Raw genomic sequence first — 22,019 nt, 5'->3', positions numbered from 1 at the left:
TCCCGGATCCGCTACTCTCCCGGATCCACTTGTCTCCCGGGTACGCTACTCTCCCGGATCTGCTACTCTCCCGGGCTTGCTACTCTCCCGGATCTGCTACTCTCCCGGGCCCGCTAATCTCCCGTATCCGCTTCTCTCCCGGGTCCACTACTCTCCCGGATCCGCTACTCTCCCGGGTCTGCTACTCTCCCGGATCTGCTTCTCTCCCGGGTCCACTACTCTCCCGGATCCGCTACTCTCCTGGGTCCGTTACTTTCCCGGGTCCTCTACTCTCCCGGGTCCGCTACTCTCCCGGGTTCTCTACTCTCCCGGGCCCGCTACTCTCCCAGATCCGCTTCACTCTTGGTTGTGGTGCATATTTACACCCGCTCTAATTTGGAAGTCATAAGAGATTGTTGACAAAGTGGTTACGTGAAGAAGCATTAGATGTGAAAATTCCATAATCTTTGATGACTTCACTGATCATAGCCTTAGCAAGGCCTTTCCAGTAATGGCAAGCATTCTTTCCTCCGTTAGGGTCAGGATATGCAGGTGCACCTACAGACTCTGGCTAGCTCCAGATGCCTCTAATTGTGCAGTACCTTGTTGTGCAAACGTGAGGAATGGCCGCCAGTGAGTGTGGTGCAATTCATTTGTGTGATTTGGCCGTCAAGTTTGAATATCTGGCAGTGCGTGCAAACTGTGAAATATGGGTGTGAGGATTGCAAGATTGCGATGTACGTGATGGTGAGGTGAAGCATATGGATGTCAGGAATGAGTCCCGATTGATCAAGATAGTTGGTCGGTGAGTGATGGTGTTCTGGTGAATTGAGCAGGAGGTGAGGTAAATTTTATAGTAGGCTGGATATTGCATTCACTGACCATGTGAGGTCATTGAACATCTTGAGGCAGTGCATCCAAGTCATCAGGACTTGACATACCTTTAAACAGAGCAGACCAGATTTAATTAGGGCTAGAAATTTACAATTTTGTGGTCCCTGCTGAGGCACACAGCCAGCAAACAGCACAATTAGCACCGGCTGTACACAGATATCAATATAAAAAGTGAATAGCATGAGGTTGGCATGTTGTCTGTATCTCAGTCAATAGGCATGAATTAATCATTCACTGCAATCCAACCTGTTTTTAAGTATTATTAAATTTTGCCCTCATTATCTTTAAGACAGAAGTTCAGAGCAGGGGGCGAAATTCTCCGGTATCGGCACGATGTCCGCCGACCAGCGCCCAAAACGACGCAAATCAGTCGGGCATCGCGCCGCCCCAAAGGTGCAGAATCCTCCAACCTTAAGGGGCTAGGCCCGCGCCGGACTAATTTCCGCCCCGCCGGCTGGCGGAAAAGGCCTTTGGTGCCCCGCCAGCTGGCGCGAAATGACATCTCCGGGCGGCGCATGCGCGGGAGCGTTAGCGGTCGCTCACGGCATCCCCGTGCATGTGCTGTGGAGGGAGTCTCTTCCGCCTCCGCCATGGTGGAGACCGTGGCGAAGGCAGAAGGAAAAGAGTGCCCCCACGGCACAGGCCCGCCCGCGGATCGGTGGGCCCCGATCACGGGCCAGGCCACCGTGGGGGCACCCCCCGGGGCCAGATCGTCCCGCGCCCCTCCCAGGACCCCGGAGCCCGCCCGCGCCACCTTGTCCCGCCGGTAAGGTAGGTGGTTTAATCTACGCCGGCGAGACAGGCATTCTAGCAGCTTCGAGATTCTCCGACCCGGCGGGGGGACGGAGAATCTCGCCCAGGGTTTGTATATCTGATCCAACGCTTTCAAGGGGTAAATATTGCACCCAAATCCCCAAAAGAACACACGGTCTGATTTCAGTGACCAACCATCTGCGAAATTAAGAATTATGAAATGAAGTATGACCGCAAATTAGATCAGGTCACTTTACATGCAGTTATCACCAAGTCACAACATTGTTATTTACTTCACTTCTTTTTAACCTGATCTTCAACAAAAAATATATCCCACATGTTTCAGTAATGTTACTTGCCTAATATTCATTACCGTCTGAACAGTTTTGTAACTGATTATATATCTACAAGCACAAAAGATATGTATTGTACCAAATAACATGTGAACAGTGGAGGGCTTTCCTTATTTCTGACCTTGTGTATACACCAGGTCAAAAATCACCTGTAGATTTTCAAGCATTTCCTCTCTCTTTGTTATCACCGTTTCTAGACTATTCAAAACAAATATCGGCACAGTACAAAACATGTACCATTGGAATACCGTGTTTGGAGATTATTATTTGAAAATATTTCTATGAAACTGCAACACGGTGGGCACGATCTAACCAAATGGGAACAGAATTCCGTAATGGACGCGCTTAGTTTCCCGGCGCTCACTATCTACCACACTATCTACCGGGACTCTGGTTCTATTTAGGACCTCAGCAGGGGATGCCCCGCCAAGGCCACACTCACTCCTGTTTCCTGCACTGAGGAGCTATGTTCGCCGGAACTCCTCAGTGCCGGAGGAGATCGGGATGCCATTTAATAAACAATGAGCGGATTCAGATTGCCGGAAGAAGGGTTTCCCGGCATCTACCGGCCATGCCGCCTTTCGGGCGCAAAGCGGCCGGTAGCTCACACCCTGTATTTCTGAAATGAAAGGGCAGGAAACATATATGGCTTTTGTGTCAGTTTAGGCAATTTAATTGTCTTTTCCTTTGCTCAGTTATGAAGGGGGATTATCCCTTTAAATTGTAATACTTCAACAATAGCATATTCAAAGTATATTTAAATTAAAATGTAAGTATTCATTCAGGAACAATAAAAGCACTTTAGAGCACTAAATAAAATGTACTTTTTTCACTTTATGAATGATTTGTGAACTGTGAATTTAAATGTATGTTAAGCAAGAGTGTAAAATCATGCTCTCCATATGACAATAACATGTTACAAGTTATTCCTGAACACTGTTAACTCTTTTCAGTCCCTCATTCCAAGCTGTTGCTATTGAGTAAACTAAGTCCTGGGATGCACCTTAAAACAGTTTTGTTTAAGTACACTAATAAGACCACATTTAGAATATTATGTTACATTCTAAATCTGTACAATCTGAAGGATTTTGGACTGGATTCAAAATAATTGACACAAATAATGATAGGAATTAAAATGAGAGATATACAGATGAGGATTGTCAGAGGATACAGCAGGATTTAGATTGTTTGGAGACTTGGGCGGAGAGATGGCAGATGGAGTTTAATCCGGACAAATGTGAGGTAATGCATTTTGGAAGGTCTAATGCAGGTAGGGAATATACAGTGAATGGTAGAACCCTCAAGAGTATTGAAAGTCAGAGAGATCTAGGTGTACAGGTCCACAGGTCACTGAAAGGGGCAACACAGGTGTAGAAGGTAGTCAAGAAGGCATACGGCATGCTTGCCTTCATTGGCCGGGGCATTGAGTATAAGAATTGGCAAGTCATTAGGGACCTTCAAGCAGCTATTGGATAGGTACATGGATTACGGTAAAATGATATAGTGTAGATTTATTTGTTCTTCAGGGCAGCATGGTAGCATTGTGGATAGCACAATTGCTTCACAGCTCCATGGTCCCAGTTTCAATTCCGGCTTGGGTCATTGTCTGTGCGGAGTCTGCACGTCCTCCCCGTGTCTGCGTGGGTTTCCTCCGGGTGCTCCGGTTTCCTCCCACAGTCCAAAGATGTACGGGTTAGGTGAATTGGCCAATGATAAATTGCCCTTAATGTCCAAATTGCCCTTGGTGTTGGGTGGAGGTGTTGAGTTTGGGTAGGGTGCTCTTTCCAAGAGCCGGTGCAGACTCGAAGGGCTGAATGGCCTCCATCTGCACTGTAAATTCAATGATAATCTATGATTAATCTAGGACAAAGGTTCGGCACAACATCGTGGGCCGAAGGGCCTGTTCTGTGCTGTATTTTCTATGTTCTATGTTCTAATTGAACTTGTTCTTATAAGAAAGAATTGAGAGCAGACTTGATCCCAATTTTTTTAATACTGAAAAGCAGTCTTTTACCCTAAAGTATTATTGTTGCACAAGATCGGGCAGCACGGTGGCGCAGTGGTTAGCATTGCTGCCTCACGGCGCTGAGGTCCCAGGTTCGATCCTAGCCCTGGATCACTGTCCGTGTGGAGTTTGCATATTCTCCCCGTGTTTGCATTGGGTCTCACCCCCACAACCCAAAAGATGTGCAGGAAGGGTGGATTGACACTAAATTGCTCCTTCATTGAAAAAAGTTTAAACAATAATTTCCTCTCCCCATTCCAGGAGAGCTGCTCCAACTGAAATTTGTTGTGTTAGGGAAAAAAGGATAGTATAAGGGATTTATATTTGTATTGGTAAACATTAGAAATAAGGTTAGTTTTAGGTGTGTTTAATTTGGGGCAAGATCTTCTGGCTGTTCGCACCAGTGGGATTTTCTGGTCCTGCCAATGACTCACACCCACCGCTAGTTTCCCTGCAGCATGGCATGGATTCAAGGGGAAATTCTATTGACAGCAGCAGGACCAGAAGATCCTACCACCAGCCAACTAAAGGAGTATTGTATTATAATCCAATTTTTCATGTTTGATGAATGTTTTTTCTTGTTGTTAAAACTAATTAGTGGTCCTATGACTGTTCCTCCACGTTTTATAAAAAAAAGCAAACGGTTCTTGAGCCAGGGTTCCACTCTGGGATCTTCCCATCAAGTTATAACATCAGCTGGGATCGTAACAGTTGGATCATGGCAACTTCTCAATCTGTCTGATTTAGCTGCTCCCTGCTTTAATCAGTTACACAGTTTAAAGTAGTTTGAGCAATGGACACAGCTTACTTTGAGTATGATTGTAACTTCATTGAAAACGTTACACTCCATGTTCACAATAGAAAAATATAACGGGAAAACAATGGACTATTTTGTGTACTGGTTGTACTGGCTGAAGAAGAAACTAAGCAGTAGGGAGAATTCAATAAGATCATTGCTTCTCGGCCTTTTGGCTAGGATCAAGTGTCAGATCAAGCCCAAGGTGAGGTGCAATGCCTTTTCTTGTCAGCTTGGATCTTGCATGTCTCTCTTGTGGAAACCATCTATTGGCTTCAATTTGAATTTGAATTTGTTTTGGGGGCAGGCAATTGATTTGTTATGCTCTGGGTGTAGCATAAGCGGCTTCCTTGTGGTGCACTTGACAAAGGAAGGTTCAGACGTGGAGATAACTTCAACACGTTTATTAAACTATTTACTCTTCTATTACTCGGGTTCGACACTACTGCTAATCCTACTATAGCTACCCAGATGATCTAACCAGTCTGCCACAATCCACGTAGTGGGAATGCTATTGAATCAACCCTGTGTCTGTACTCACTGACTGTCTCCACTGGAAAGAGGCAGATCATGTGTGTGGTGTCCTTTATATATGGGTTGGTGTAATGCCCTCCTGTGGTCGTGTCACCTCCGTGTGTAACATGAATGTCCATTGGTCGTGTCCTCTCAAACTGATCTATTGGTTGAGTGTGTGTGGGTGATGTCTCTGGTGCTCCCTCTAGTGTCTAGCTAGCCTACATGTATTTACATTAACCCCCCGTGTACCCACAGTGATGCACATCACCACTGCAATGAGATGGATTAAGGGTTTGCCCTGTCGATTCTGCACATTGGCTTTGTAGCTTTTCGGATGGGATTTTAAAAAAATTTAAAATTGAATTGCGTTCCCTCCTCCTCTGGATGTCCACTGTCTGCCCAAAGCATTGGGGCTAGGACAACTGTAGTTTGCCTTGATGCTTCATGATCCTCAATGAATTCTGCAATCCATTATGTAATTGGCAAGGGGAGCTGCCCTCTCTGGATTCAACATGGCTGGCTTATAATAGTCTTTGCCATGTACTTCAAATGCCCATTTCCCAAGTGTTAGAGTGCAATAAATGGAAGAGGATAGAGAGAATTAGAGGGTAATTCTATTTTAACATTTCTGGATTGAAGAGCAGCACTGGAATTTAAACAAGAGCACAGCATCAGGGGAGCGGATGGAGGCTGCTTCGTGCAGGGGCAGTAGCTTAGCAGCTCTGGTCACGGCACCTCTGCCTCTTCCGCCGGCACAGTATTCCACCAGCCCGATGGTGGTGGCGGCTCTGCGGATCTGGGGCCAGTGAAGGAGGCAGGTAGGGGAGGTAAGAGCAACTACCGATTTGCCCCGGGGTACATGGAAGGGGGTTATCGACTGTGCAGGAGGGTGGGGATTGTGAGGATGGGGGATCTGTTCCTGGAAGGGAGCTTTCCGAGCATGAGGGCGCTGGAGGAGAAGTTTGGGCTGGTGAGGGGGAACAAATTTAGATACTTACAGGTGCGGGATTTTGTACACAGACTGGTGCCGTCCTTCCCACGTCTCCCGCCGAAGGGTAGGCAGGACAGGGTAGTTTCTAGGGGAGAGGTGGGAGAGGGTAGAGTCTCAGACGTCTACAAGAAACTAATGGCAGCTGAGGATATGCAGACCGAGGACCTGAAGTTTAAGTGGGAAGAGGAGCTCGGGGGGGCAGATGGAGAACGGTATCTGGGCAGAAGCCCTGAGCAGAGTAAACACAACAGCAACATGCAACAGACTCAGCCTGATCCAGTTTAAGGTCGTGCATCAGGCCCACATGACGGTGGCCCGGATGAGCAAATTCGTCGGGCTGGAGGACAAGTGTGCTAGATGCGCCGGAGGGCCGGCTAACCATGTACATATGTTCTGATCGTGCCCTAAACTCAGGGGGTACTGGCAGGGATTCGCGGACATCATGTTCCTGGTATTGAAAACTAGGGTGGTAATGAGCCCTGAGGTGGCAATCGTTAGGGTTTCGGAGGACCCGGGAGTCCAGGAAGAGAGAGAGGCCGACGTTCTGGCCTTTGCTTCCCTGGTAGCCCGGCGATGAATACTGTTAGCTTGGAGGGACTCAAAGCCCCCGAGGGCTGAGGTATGGCTATCGGACATGGCGAGCTTTCTTGGCCTAGAGACAGTCAAGTTCGCCTTGAGAGGTTCGCTATTAGGGTTCGCCCGAAGGTGGCAGCCATTTATTGACTTCTTTGCAGAGGAGTAAGCGTCAGCGGGAGTGTGGGGGGGTGCGGGGGGGGGGGGGGGGCGGTGGCTAGGGTAGAGTAGGTGGATATTGAGGCAGGTCCTTGCGTGAACAGAGCCGTGGTTTGCACTATGTTTAATTTCTGTCTTGTCCACTTTTTTTTTGTACTGTACAATGTCACTTTTTCTATATGCCTAAAATACCTCAATAAAATTGTTTGTTAAAAAAAAAAGAGCACAGCATCAGAATGATGAGAGCTCAGATGTTCTCTTAGAACAGGTGCAACAGAGAAGGCTTGGAAATTAGGAAAAATACATAGAGACCCAAACCAGACTGGTGATGAGCCCAACAACTGTGAAACATTAATGCAGTATGAGGAGATAGTCTTTGAAATTGTAAATATCTTGGCATTAAGAGTGGGAGCTAGGAACAGCTAGCTGTTGGTGAGGAGATGCAAGGCTTCTTTAATATTTTTTTCTTGATCCCCCTTCAAACTCACCCACCAACACATCTGACCCGGAGCAACATTGCACTCATACACTGCCATTGGGGTTGTGTTTATAAACATTTTGTACAGATGCCATGTTGATGCATGGTCCTTTTCACTTTGTACGTTGGAGATTCTTCCTCCAGAATGAAGCAAGAAGCTGAACCACTTCATGTCACACATTCTTCTATGATACAGAGCAGCATCTCAGATGCAAGGGTCAGGAGAGAATATGCGAGAAGCACAATGGGAATTTCTCAACCTGTGAGTGTGCTCGTAAAATTCAATTAGTTGGCAGCAAGCTATTATATTCTTATGCTGAGACAGGTTCAGATTTTCTGCAGCGGTTGCATTGTTACAGGAACTCCAGAAGGGAAAATGTGGTGCCCATTCACTTGACCTATCAGTATAATGTTGACCCATGAGAATTCCTCAAGGCCAGCTTCATTATCATTTTCTGGTAGAATTTGAACGATGTACCCACCTCCATGGGGTAGATGATAAATGGCTTCTGTAGGTTTAAGGGCTGCCAAACTAGAGTGGGGACATTTGTCTGTGCAGCAACACAGTAAATTAATCCATTTTGGTTTCCAATTTAGTGTGGCCAATCCACCTACCCGGACATCTTTAGATTGTGGGGGTGAGACCCACGCAGAAGCAAGGAGAATGTAAAAAAAAAATCACACCGACAGTGACCCAGGATCAAACCCGGGTCCTCGCCGCCATGAGGCAGCAGTGCTAACCACTGCGCCACCATGCCACAACAGGAGTGGGGACATTTTAAGGTAAAAAAATTCAAAAGATAGGTAAGAGTAATGATTCAATCATCACACAATCAATTCTGCTCTTTGGGAATAACTTTAACACTGAATGATAGTGTAAAATTGGTGATATTGAATTAGACACCCATTATACACACCAAATACTTCTTTCAACTGCGGTCAGTTTTGTAGGTTTACACCATCGCCCACCGAGTGAAGATTTAAATTTAAAGGGACTTTTATCACTTCTGAGCAACTGTGGAAAAAAAGAACATGCTGGTTTAACGAGTGGGGCTATTAAAAAGTGACCTGTGATCTTTCTTTGTCATTACCACCTTCTTTGATTATGCCATCGTATGTTTGACATGTCCAATATTCACCACCACTTCTACTGAAGTCAGTCACCTTGCATCCAAATCCAACACAAGACCAGATATTCAGCCCATCATGATAGGATACCATATCCACACTTGTACTAGTGTTTCTACACGAAATAAGGTCCATGTTCCAGTTCAAGTTCCAGTTCCATTTGTATTCTTGCCCATGGCTGAGCATTAGGTTGCTGTGTGTGCCGAAATATCACGTCACTAGCCATGCCACGGACTGCGATCCTGCTCATGCAAATGTTCTGCAAATGTTTATGGTGCGTTAGAGGGAAGGTATATATTCCAGTTGCTGTCAGGGTATTGTTTTGCTGCTCATGGCTGTTAATTCTGCTCATTCTCATGGCAGGGTATATTATTCGTGGCGGTGTTATTTATATTGCCATCCTGGCCTCCCATTTCTATCAACATAATAATACTCTCAATTAATTTCAGAAGTGTTATACTACAGTAACAGTAAGAAGTCTCACAACACCAGGTTAAAGTCCAACAGGTTTGTTTGGAATCACTAACTTTCGAAGCATAGCTCCTTCATCAGGTGAGTCTCACCTAATGAAGGAGCTGGGGCGGGATTCTCCCCTACCCGGCGGGGCGTGGGGTTCTGGCGCCGAGGAGTGGCGTGAACCACTCCGGCGTCAGGTCGCCCCGAAGGTGTGGAATCCTCCGCACCTTCAGGGGCTAGGCCCGTCCTGGAGTGGTTTGCGCCCCGCCGGCCGGCGGGAAAGTGGCTTGACGCCATGCCAACCGGCGCCGAAGGGCCTCCGCCGGCCAGCGCGAGTTGGCGCATGCGCGGGAGCGCCAGCGTGAGCTGGCGTCATACCCGCGCATGCGCAGAGAGCTTTGTTTCCGCACCGGCAATGGCAGACCGCTATAGCCGCCAGTGCGGAAGAATAGAGTGCCCCCACGGCACAGGCCCGCCCGCGGATCGGTTCCCCGATCACGGGCCAGGCCACAGTGGGGGCACTGCCCGGGGCCAGATCCCCCCACGCCCCCCCAAGACACCCGGAGGCCACCCACTGCCGCCAGGTCCCGCCGGTAAGGACCCACTCCAATTTACGCTGGTGGGACTGGCAAAGAACGGGCGGGACTTCGGCCCATCGTGGGCCGGAGAATTTGGGCGGCCCCGGGGACAATTGAGTCGCGCCGGTCCCCGCCATTCTCCGAGGTGGGCAGCGTGATTCACTCTGGGGCAATTTTGGGGGGGCCGGAGAATTCGGAGTATGGCGGGGGTGGGATTCACGCCGACCCCGCCGATTCTCCGACCCAGCGGGGGGTCGGAGAATCCCGCCCCTGAGCTCCGAAAGCTAGTGATTTCAAACAAATCTGTTAGACTTTAACCTGGTGTTGTAAGACTTCTTACTGTGCACACCCCAGTCCAACACCGGCATCTCCACATCATGACTATAGTTAAAGCAATCAACACCCCCTAATACAATGAACTGTTACTAAATATCAATGTTTAACACATGACTTACAGTAAATGTTCGGTGCAATCGGTTCACTTTCATTCATACTGATTGGGTTCCTTGCCACACATGTATAATTGCTGAGGTCGTCTTTTAAAACGGGAGAAATGAAGAGCATCTTGTTGTCTGAGGAAAAGATGTGACGAGAGCTTGGCTTTAAGGGCTTTCCATCTTTCAGCCACTGATAAATGACCTTTGTGCCTTTATTCACAGTACAGGTGAATGTTGCATTGTCTACATATTCCACTGCTCCCCAAGCTGGATCACTGCGCACCACTGGTTTAGAAACAGGAACTGCAAAGCAAAAGGATTTTACACAGTCAAAGTGTCACAACTGATAGCCTTCATAATACAAATAAAATAAACTGCAAACGTTTCATATTATTCACCTGTTTTAAAGGAGTTTCAGAACAAATTGTGCAGAAGATTTTACAGATGAGTGCTCCAGGTGCAGCACTCTGCCTGACTCAAAAACAATTCGGATGTGACGGTCTCCTAGTCTTGTATTTCATTAAAATGAATCACAGAAATAAAAATGACCCCATTTAAAAAATAACTATGTCAGAGTATTTCAATCAGGCTGCTTCAGGGTCAATAACTGACACCTTAATGCTCAATTCTTGAGCAGACAAATAAAAGACTCCAGTCAGGCTCCAGACAAACACAGTGCAACGTGGAAATGTCAGGATTTTTTTCTGTTAGCATTCATCCTTTTTTAATAATATTTGGATATTCAACAGTGTAATTACTAAACATTTCAACATTTATACCAACCCTTGAGAAGCATTAAAGGACCATTGTTGCAGGCTGTGTTATGACTAGCTGCTTTTTTTTGTTATTGTCAACGCATCCTCATTTTGAACTAGGGAGCGGGAAAGAAGAAAGCTCAGAGGAAATGCACATCTACCATTTTGCTTAGAGTTGTCACAAAATAAGCAACTTCCCCTAAAAGATAGGGGACGCGATCTAACGAAAAAGTTTCTGAGTGTCATTTGTGGTGCATTTTGCTGGAGTTTCTCCATGGCTCTGTCGGCCAGTTCACCATCACTATCGAACCACACTTAGTCACTTTTTTGGGCCCTGGGGAGTTTCTCACCAGTTTAGCCCACACTTCGAATCATTTTCATCATGGGGAGCTGAACGCGCTGACCAGACGGCTCGTCGGAGAGCGAGCCACCATTTTGAAAGGTGCCCCAATCTCAAAGTGGGCTTGAGGGTCCCCCACAGCCTCCAGCCACAGGCAAATGTCACCTTCCCCTTACACATGGGCGTTACTCCACACACCCCCAAATGAGGACACCCTGCTATGGGGTCGCTGATGGCCCATCTTTTTCAGGCCTTCTCATGCCCCCTTTTGGGGCCCCCCTTCCTTCCGGCACCCCCACATTCACCATCCCCCCAACCTTATGGAGGCCCCTACATACCCACCCGGAACCCTCCCACTCTTCATATTCCCCCTCCTCCACCTTCCTTTCTTAGGCCTGGCCCCCCTCAGGCCCTGACCGTGGCGATGCCACCCTGGCACCCTGGCACTGCCCCCCTGACAGGGCTCCTGTCAGCTTGGAAATGGCACTTTGGCAGTTCTAGGGTGGTGGAGCCAAGATGCCAGCCTGGCAGTGCCAAGGTGCCCACAGTTCAAGGGGAGGGCCTATCCCTGACCACCCAGGAGCCCCTGATGGCCTGGAACACGCCCCTGGGTGCGGTTCCACCTGGTCCACGTTTGTGTGGACCAGTACTGAACAGCGCCTGCCGGCTACTCCCTGCGAAGGCCGGGAGCCTGATTGATCGTGGGTCAGCACGTCAAAGTGGGTTTTAAACCTACTTAGGTGTGCAAAGCGTGGTCCCACCCATTATGGGCAGGATCCTGATCGCAATGCCTCACGAGACCTGTGTAGATTTTGCAAGGCGTACTGGCTGTCTGGAAGTCCCGGGGAGGCCTCCCCTGCATCTACCGGCCCCGACGCACTCCCATTCGGGCCGGTAGATCATGTCCAGGAATTTCAATTCTTTAAAGTGTTTTTGAAAAATCTTTATCATAAAAAGTCAGGAAGTTTAGCAAAACACCACAATATCTAATAAACTTTACATTTCCATTACACAACTCTGGTCATTTGCTTTCCACAGCTGACATTTTATGAATCTCAGTCCACACGATTTTTAAAATCTCCAATTCTATTTCTAAGCAAGAATCTACCTCAATCATTTTGAAGCAGTTAATCAACAATGCTAAGTGGGGTTTTTTTTGGACCAAAGGTACATGGAGGAATGGTAGCATAAAGGCCAGTGCTAACACTTCTGTGACATGAGTTCCCAAGTCCCAGGATGACAGCTGGGACATTGAAATTCAACTAATTAAAGAAACCTCAAATGAAAAGCTCAATCATTGTAAACTACCAGATCATCCTAAAAACCTATGTGGTTCATTCATGTCCTTCAGATCAAAATAAATCAGCCATTCTTACCCTGTCTGTTCCAAAGATGATTCCATATTTACAGCAATGTGGTTAACTCTTACCTGCATATTTTTAATCAAGCTGACACTGAGACACTCATATTCCATTAGCCTAATTATTGCTTCAGTCTTTTATGTGGTACTTTGTCAAATGCTTTCTTAAAATCCATATGGACAACATCCGCCACATTCTCATCATCAACCTTCTCTGTTGCTTCATCAAAGTTTCAGTAAGGTCAGTCAAACACAACTTGCCTTTTACAAATCCATGCTGACTTTCTTTAATTAATTAAAACCTCTGCAAGTAAGCGCCTGTTCATTTCTTTTCCCACAATAATGTTTCTAAAACATTACCCAGCACTGGTGTAAAAACGATTGGTCTGTAGTTACGAGGAATAGCCTTAAACCCCTCTTAAGCAAGGGTGTAACATTTGCCACATTCCAATCCTCTGGCATCTCCTACATCGAGGGAAGATTGGAAGAATGGCAAGCCTTTCTGTTATCTCCATCTTCATTTTCTTTAACAACCTTGGATGCAAGTATTTGGATAAGGTGGCCTATCCACTCGAACTATTTTAAAATAATGTATTTTATTCCAAACTTTTAAAAAAGGTTACAAAACATAAACAATTCAGGGAACAAACTCCCCAACACACAACTATACAGTTTGTATAAATGTTTTCCCTTTTTCACCCCCCTCATCCCACCCCCCACGCACCCTCCCCCCGCAATGAACAGCTCCTGAAACATGGTCACGAACATCCCCCATCTTGCCTCGAAGCCCTCCGCTGAACCCCTTAATTCGTATTTGATCTTTTCCAGCTGAAGAAAGTCATATAGGTCACCCAGCCAGGCCACTACGCTGGTGGCATTGTCAACCGGCACTCCAAAATAATTATTCGCCGGGTAATCAGGGAGGTGAAGGCCACAGCATCCGCCCTCCTCCTCTTCATCAGCTCCGGCTTCCCCAATAGCCCAAATATCGTCACCAAAGGGTCCGACTGAATCTCCTCCCCCACTATCTTTGCAAGCGCCGCGAACACACCCGCCGAGAATCTCTCCAACTTTTCGCAACCCCAGAACATATGTGCATGATTTGCTATTCCTCGCCCACACTTTTAACACTCGTCTGCCATCCCCTGGAAGAACCGACTCATTCTTGCCCACGTCATAATTACCCAGTGTATCATCTAGAACTGTATCAGGCTCATCCTTGCACACAAAGTGGTCGCATTTACCCTTCGTAGTGCCTCACTCCATACTCCCCAGATCATCTCCCCTCCGAGCTCCCCGTCCCCCTTCTCCTTAATCTTCACCACATGCTAACCTCTCTGCTGTCCCAGCCACCCATATATAACTCCGATCCTCCCCTTTCACATCCGGAAGCAACAGTCACTCCAACAGGAAGTACCTTGGCAATCTGGGGAACTCTTTCCAAACCTTTCACACAAAGTCTCTTACCTGCAGGTACGTAAACTCACTTCCTCTCAGGAGCTCTACCCACTCCTTCAGTTCCTCTATACTGGCAAACCCTTCTTCCAGGCACCATCCCTGCCCATACAAAGTCTGAAATAATCATCGCCAGTTTTTGAAAGAAGGCCTTTGGTACAAAAATCGGGAGTGTCTGGAATATGAACAGGAACCTCGGCAGAATATTCATCTTCACCACTTGGACTCTCCCTGACAAAGTCAAGTGCAGCATGTCCCACCTCTTCAGATCCTCCCCAACCAATAGCCTCCACCAGCTATTTTAGAGTCCATTTATGTAGCATCGCCCATCCCCTCGTTACCTGAATCCCCAGGTATCTAAACCTGTCTCTGGCTACCTTCAATGGCAACACCCCCTAGATTGACTCGCTGGCCCAACTCGTTCACCGGGAACACTTCGTTTTTCCCTACATTTAACTTATATCTCCAGAACACCCCATACTTCGCCAACAATCCCATGATCCTCTCCATGCTCTCCAGCGGGTCCTAAACATACAATAGTAGGTCATCCGCGTATAGCGACACCCGATGCTCCCTTCGATCCCTCGACATCCCTCGCCACTTTGCCATTCCCCTAACAGCCACTGCCAGAGGCTCTATTTCCATCGCAAACAACAGTGGTGCTTACCAAAAGGTGGCTGCCGACACCTCCCCCTTTTGGTTCAATTCTACATAATCTTTAATCACAGCCCACACTTTATCACAAAACGCTCCATCTGCCAACAACCCCGAATCAAGCCTCCACCCCAGCCTCTGCTCCTGTCCCGATCTAAGCCGAATCTCCAGCAGGTGGGGCGCTTGGTCCGAGATTACTATCCCTGCGTATTCTGCTCCATCCAAACCAACCAAAACCTACTGGCTCACCACAAAAAAGTGAATTCTTGAATACACCCTGTACTCATGTGAGAAAAAGGAATACTCCGTCCCCCCTGGGTTCTTGAAGAGCCATGGGACCACCATACCCATCTTTTCAGTAAACCCGCCCAGCCCCTTTGCCATTCGTAATCCACCCATTGACCTGAGCTTGACTTATTTACCCTCGGCTCTAGAACACAATTACAATCTTCTCCCATAATCAACTGGTGCTTGGCCAAGTCGGGACTGCTGCCAGCAACCCCCTCATAAAACCTACATCGTCCCAATTCAGTGCATACATATTAACCAATACCACCGGCGTCCTTTCTAATACCCACTCAAAATCACATATCTCCCACACAGGTCCCTCACTTCCTTTGTGCTCATAAACCCCGTTTTCTTACTCATCAAAATTGGGGCAGCACGGTAGCCTTGTGGATAGCACAATTGCTTCACAGCTCCAGGGTCCCAGGTTCGATTCTGGCTTGGGTCTCTGTCTGTGCGGAGTCTGCACATCCTCCCCGTGTGTGCGTGGGTTTCCTCCGGGTGCTCCAGTTTCCCCCCACAGTCCAAAGATGTGCGGGTTAGGTGGATTGGCCATGATAAATTGCCCTTAGTGTCCAAAATTGCCCTTAGTGTTGGGTGGGGTTACTGGGGTATGGGGATAGGGTGGAGGTGTTGGCCTTGGGTAGGGTGCTCTTTCCAAGAGCCGGTGCAGACTCGATGGGCCGAATGGCCTCCTTCTGTACTGTAAATTCTATGACAAAAAATTGCCACCCCCCCGCGATTTTCAGATCCCGAGTGGAAAATCTGACCCACTCATCCCCTCCTCAGTCTAACCTGATCCTTCCCGCTTGAGGTGCGTCTCCTGCAGAAAGACCACCTGCGCTTTTAAACTCCTTAGGTGTGCAAAGACCCAAGATCTCTTCATTGGTCCATTGAGCCCTTGCACGTTCCATGTTATCAGCCATCCCGGGGGCTTAAGACTCCATTCCCCTCTACCGTCCACCATCCTCACCTTCCAGCGCTACCCTCATTAATTTCACCCTGTACCTGGCCTATCCAAGATGGCCCCTTTCTCCACTCCTGACCATGTTTCTTTTCCAACCTCGCCTCATTGCATCACCCTCCCTCCACTCCGACCCTCCCCCTCTTCCGCCACCTTCCCCGCCCTGCCGGCCTCTCTCTCAGCCTTCTCCCCCACCTCACTTCCGTTCACCAGCATTACCTGCCAATGTGGCAATTCCTGCCCAAAGGCTCCTCCTACTGAACCCCCCCACCCTCACCTCTCTGTTCCGTGAAGAAGGCTCCCTGCTGACCTCTCCCAAAGACAAACAAAAAAGAAAAACACAGCCCCAGGAAGCAGAAGGTGGGTGGGGACAGCCGTCCCCTTACAAACTTTTCACCCCTGCTACTCTTTGTCAACAGTAAAAAGAGAAAACCTTCCACAGCAGAGGAAATGACTCCCTGCAGCTTCCTCGAAACGTATCTCTTGGCACTCTTACCTTCCACTCCTTCAGGCAGGCCCACTATCCGCAGATTCTGCCTTCTCAACCTATTTTCCTGCTCCTCCACCTTTATTCTCAACATCTTGCAAATGTCTCCTAAGAGCCCCAACTCCGCCTCCAGTGCCATCACCCGATCACTGTGGTCTGACATCACCCTCTCAATCTCTCGGATCTGTGACCCCTGTGCCTCCACACACTTTTCAACCCTTTCCATCGAGCCCTTCAGGGGTGCCAAAGCCCCTTCGATGGCCTTCGAGTGATCCTCCTGCATCTCCTTCCTCTGCTGGCAGAACGCTTCCTTGATCAAGACCATCAACTGTTCCTCTGGGGTATTGCTACTTGCACTAGCCCTTCCCCCGCCACCATTCTTTCACTGGCTGCTGCGCCACAGGTTTCCTCCAACTCCTTGGCCAAGTCCTTCACCTTCTGCTGGGTTTGATAACCAGTAGACATACCACTCCCAGAGGGATCCTCTCCTCCGACCTTCAGCTGCATTTTTCCATCAAAGTTACACCCGATTTCAGGTAAAAAGAGCTCTTTTCTATGCCTTCAAGCAGGAGCTGCCCTATGTGTAACCATTCACACCATGGCCGCCACCGGATGTTCAACAGTAGGATCTTCTGGTCCAGGGTCCAGGGTGTTGGGTGGGCTCAGGCTGTGGGTGAGGGAGTAACCCCTGGACCCTCCCCCAGGATAGGGGTCCCTTGTCTGGACTGCCCCGTCCATTCCTGGGCAACCTGAAGATCTTCCTTGACACGGTGATCTCAGGCAGCCTCTGATCATCAGTATCCTCCTGGTCTGAATTTTTAAACTCTGAATTGACCTTCTCACCCTGAGCAGCTCTGCCTGACAGCTGATGAGCAGTCCATGCAGTTCTGTAAAGAATCAATGCAGGAATGCTTACCCTTTCCTAATATCTGCTCCATCAACCCTATTTCTTTAAAACAGCAGCTTTTTGAAGAGGCTTAGTGGAAAGCCCCTAACACTTGAAAAGACTTCAAATCTCCTGAGATCCTTTGAAATGCTAAGCACATATTCAATTTCACAGAACAATACCTTCCATTAGCCTGTGATTGACAGCTTAATGGTTCAGACACAGCTGCTGTGGGGGGTTGTTTATTTATCTTTCCATTCATGCTTAAATGTATCTCAAGTACCCTTTACTCTTGCTATGATTGACAGCTACTGACACATATCAAGGCAGCAAAATGGTTTCACTTCCTCTTTTCTAAAAATCTATAGTTTTAAAGGCATATGTCTGAGGCTGCAGATGTTAGGAAAGGTAAAGTGTTCCTGCATTGATTGTTCACAGGATTTCCTGGACTGCTCATCAGCTGTCAGGCAGTGCAGTTCAGGGTGAAGAGACCACCTCGGAGTCTAAAAAGGAAGACCAGGAGAATGCTGTTCAACAGAGAGCTGCTTGAGATCACCATGCCAATGGTTATCTTCAGATTGCATCAGTTGAAAGCGACAGTCCAGAAACGGGACCCCCATCATGGGCAAGGGTCCAGGGATCAACCCCTCACTCAACCCCCAGACCCTTGGGGGACCCACCCCTGCAGCCTGGCAGTGGCAGAGGGACAAATTATTTCTGGAATTACCCTCTTGAGCCCGCTCGGGGTCCACTGCACACAGGCTACACTTGGACATGCCTACACCAAAGCCCACTGGGTGGATTTCCCGTTATGGGGGTCAGAGCAACAAGCAAGGCGGTTGACGGGGGGCGGTTGGGGGTGGAGAAAGAGAGAATCAGGCTCCCAGCCCGTTAATTGCATGCTGATGCATGTAGATCAGCAATTTGCATTTTCCCGCCGGCACGGGGCGGGTAGCCTGCTACGGGCAGTGGCATGGGAGCGGAGACTGGGGACGGGTCTGCCGCCCAACGCCAATCCCATTTTTCAGTGGACCTTCCATTCTCCGACTGACCAGAATTCCCAATCGCAGCGGCAGGGAACGAAGAACCCGGCCTGTGGCTGCAAGAGCAGATCCCGCGGATGGAAATGGCTGGCTCGAGGGGACATAACTTTAAACTGAGGGGTAATAGATATAGGACAGAGGTCAGAGGTAGGTTCTTTACGCAAAGAGTAGTGAGGCCGTGGAATGCCCTACCTGCTACAGTAGTGAACTCGCCAACATTGAGGGCATTTAAAAGTTTATTGGATAAACATATGGATGATAATGGCATAGTGTAGGTTAGATGGCTTTTGTTTCGGTGCAACATCGTGGGCCGAAGGGCCTGTACTGCGCTGTATTGTTCTATGTTCTATCAGAGGCTGGATATTCTCCGGTGATCAGTTCATTTCCTAATTCTGCAATGTCTTTCCAGCACCAACGTAAACAAGTCAGGAAGGCGATGGAATACCCTCCACTTCCCGGATATGTTTAGCTCCAACAACACTCAAAAAGCTCGACTCCATAAAGGGCAAACTAACCCACTTGACCTGCAGCCCAACCACTTCAAACATTCAGTCCTTCCAACACCGACACACTCTGGCTACAGTCTGCAGATACACTGTATATCCAAGGTTCATTGCAGCCACATGCCAAGCCTTCTTTGCACCCAAACCCCTGACCTGTACCACATTGTAGGACAAGTGTACAGGTGGACGGAAACATTACCACTTCCAGGCTCCTCTTCAATCACATAGCATCTTGACATGGCAATGCATTGTTATTCTTTCATCATTGTTGGATCAAGATCCTAGAACTCCACATTTAACAGCACTGTAGAACCACCTTCCTCACATGGACTGCAGTGGTTTAAAAAGGCAGCTCACTACCACCTTCTCAAGGGCAATTAGGGATAGCCAATTACCAGCAATGCCCTCACCCCCTGAATAATTAAAACCCCAAAATCCATCAGCAACTAACCTCCATCGAGTGGATTATCTTTTTAAATACATTTATGGGGGCAAGGCATGATCGTCTTGCTGCTGAACACATGTGTCATTAAGAGATGGTGTTAGCCAGGATGGCATCAAATCAGTTTTGCATGCTGACTTGACGTCATGATATGTATCGAGAACTCCCACAGTGCGCAGCTCACACCCTCACAGAGGGGTATCTGGCACGACCATCAGCAGAAATCTGAGTGCCCACCATAGACACAATTTTGGATCTCTAAGGGCATTCATTCTATCTAAAGAACAGGCATTCCCAATTTTAATTTTGTGCCATACGTGTGTGAGTATTGGTGGGGATGAGGCACAGAAACAAAGAAACAGAAAAGGAAAAAGCGAGTAAGGAAATAATGACTCAAATTTTGCAAATCTTGTGCAAGTAGGATTCTGGTGGCCCATAGTGCAGGCTTATCAAATTTGAATATTTTACGAGCCCATGAAAAGATTGTCTCGACAACGTGGCTTGTAGAACACGTGGCTAAAGAGTGAAAATGTTCCTCTGGCAGTGACTCACTGACTTGTTTTTCATTAAGTTAAAGTGTCCAACTCTTTTTTTTTCCAATTATGGGGTAATTTACCTTGGCCAATCCACCTGCCTGCACATCTTTTGGGTTGTGAGGGTGAGACCCACACAGACACGGGGAGAATGTGCGAACTTCACATGAACAGTGACATGGGTCGAACCCGGGCCCTCAGCGCTGTGAGGCAGCAGTGCAAACTACTATGCCACCGTGCTGCCCTAGTGTCTCAGTCACTTATAGTGACAGATAAATGATGGTCCTGGTGGTAGAAACGTGAACTGAATTTTCATAACGATACAGCAGAGACATGCAGGAAAAACTGCTCCTTTTAGTGCATGTGTGCTGCAATGTTGGAGAGCTGCTCCTTCGTTTAAAGCACTTGTGAAAGCTTCTTGAAAAAGTCCCAATGCTAGTCACCTGGGTCACATATGCCTGTCTGCAAATGAGAAAGAGGTTCGCCGGTGTTCATAGAATCATAGAATTTACAGTGCAGAAGGAGGCCATTTGGCCCATCGAGTCTGCACCGGCCCTTGGAAAGAGTGCCTGATTTAAGCCCACACCTCCACCCTATCCCCGTAACCCAGTAACCCCACCTAACCTTTTGGACACTAAGAGGCAATTTAGCATGGCCAATCCACCTAACCTGCATATCTTTGGACTGCGGGAGAAAACCGGAGCACCCGGAGGAAACCCACACAGACACGGGGAGAACTGCAAACTCCACACAGGTCACTCCACAAGGCTGTGGAGCATGTAGCAGACCTAATTTGGAACTTCTGCAAATCTAGGAAATATAAGTCAAAACTTTGTACAAAATCATTGCCATTTTGCATACATTGATTTATTGAGTAAAGTTGGATGGCTAGCTTTTCTGATTGGTGAATGTAGCAACTTTAGAATAATGAACAGATGGGTAGTAATGTTCAGCTTCACTGCTTGGGCTGTAGCCTAAGGCAATCTGCTAGAATCTTACACCCAGCCTTGCTTGCAAAATGGAAACAGCATAGGCATGTCCTTACTGACATGTCTCAGGGTGTGTAATGGGATCTAAACACCCAAACACCCAAGGGCTGTTGGCTCTGGCTAGACTTCCTCTGGCACCTGATCATGAATTCCTGTTCTTCCATATCATAACTCTTTTGAGGCCCAAAGGGTGATCAATGATTGCTTCCCCATGGTCCTCAGGGGGTTATGACACCCAATTAAAGCATTCAATTCCATCAGAAACCCCAAAGGAATGCCGACTCTCACAAGTTTGGATGCTGGACATTAATGGGATTAAATGTGGATAAATCTCCAAGGCCTGATAATATTCATCCCAGATTACCTAAGGAAATGGCCCTAAAAATAGTAGATCAGCTTGGTGGTCAGTTTTCAAAATTCTTTGAACTCTGAAATGTTTCGTACAGATTGTAGGGTAGTTAATATAACCCCGCTATTCAAAAAGGGAGGCAGAGAGAAAACTGGGAACTATAGACCAAAGAGCCTCATGTTGGTAGTAGCGATGTTGCTAGAATCCATTATCAAAGATTTCATAGCACAGCATTTGGAAAGGAATGGTATAATGAGACAAAGTCAGCATGGATTTACGAAAGGAAACTCATGCTTGACAAATCTACCAGAATTCTTTGAAGATGTAACTAGTAGAGTTGACCAGGGAGAACTGGTAGACTTTCAGAAGGCTTTTGACAAGGTCTCACATAGCAGATTGCTGTGTAAAATTACAGCATATGGTATTGCAGGTCGTGTCTTGAGATGGATAGAAAGCTGGTTAGCAGACAGGAAGCAAAAAGTTGGACTAAATAGGTCTTTTCCTGATTGTCAGCCAGTGACAAGTAGGGTACTGCTGGGATCTGTGCTAGGACCCAACGGTTCACATTATCTATTAATGATTTGGACGAGGGAACTAAATGTATTATCGCCAAATTTGCAGATGATACAAAGTTGGGTGGAAGGATGAACTGTGAGGAGGATGCAGAGATGTTTCAGTGGGATTTGGACAGGTTGAGTGAGTGGGCATATGATTGGCAGATGCATTATAATGGGATAATTGTGAGGTTATCCTTTTCGGTAGCAAAGATATTAAAGCCAATTATTATTTGAATGGGTGTAAATTTAGAGAGGTAGATACTCGGCGAGACCCTGGTCTCCTCATTGCTGAAAGTATATGCGCAGGTACAGCAGGTAGTA

At 47.5% G+C, this 22,019-nt stretch overlaps 1 protein-coding gene across 2 annotated transcripts in view; it reads right to left on the bottom strand.

Moving 5' to 3' along the window:
* LOC140425105 (HEPACAM family member 2-like) overlaps nucleotides 1-22,019 on the bottom strand; it is a 227,846-nt gene that overhangs the window by 184,508 nt on the left and 21,319 nt on the right. For both annotated transcript variants that reach the window (XM_072509010.1, XM_072509011.1), the window contains exon 3: nucleotides 10,115-10,399. In XM_072509010.1, the coding sequence (XP_072365111.1) occupies nucleotides 10,115-10,399 (285 nt within the window). The remainder of the gene's footprint in view (nucleotides 1-10,114; nucleotides 10,400-22,019) is intronic.

This window comes from Scyliorhinus torazame, chromosome 6 (genome assembly GCF_047496885.1).
Source record: "Scyliorhinus torazame isolate Kashiwa2021f chromosome 6, sScyTor2.1, whole genome shotgun sequence".
In the NCBI taxonomy this organism is placed as follows: Eukaryota; Metazoa; Chordata; class Chondrichthyes; order Carcharhiniformes; family Scyliorhinidae; genus Scyliorhinus; species Scyliorhinus torazame.
The sequence above is the reverse complement of the archived record's forward strand: the minus strand, read 5'-3'. Positions and strand labels throughout refer to the sequence as shown.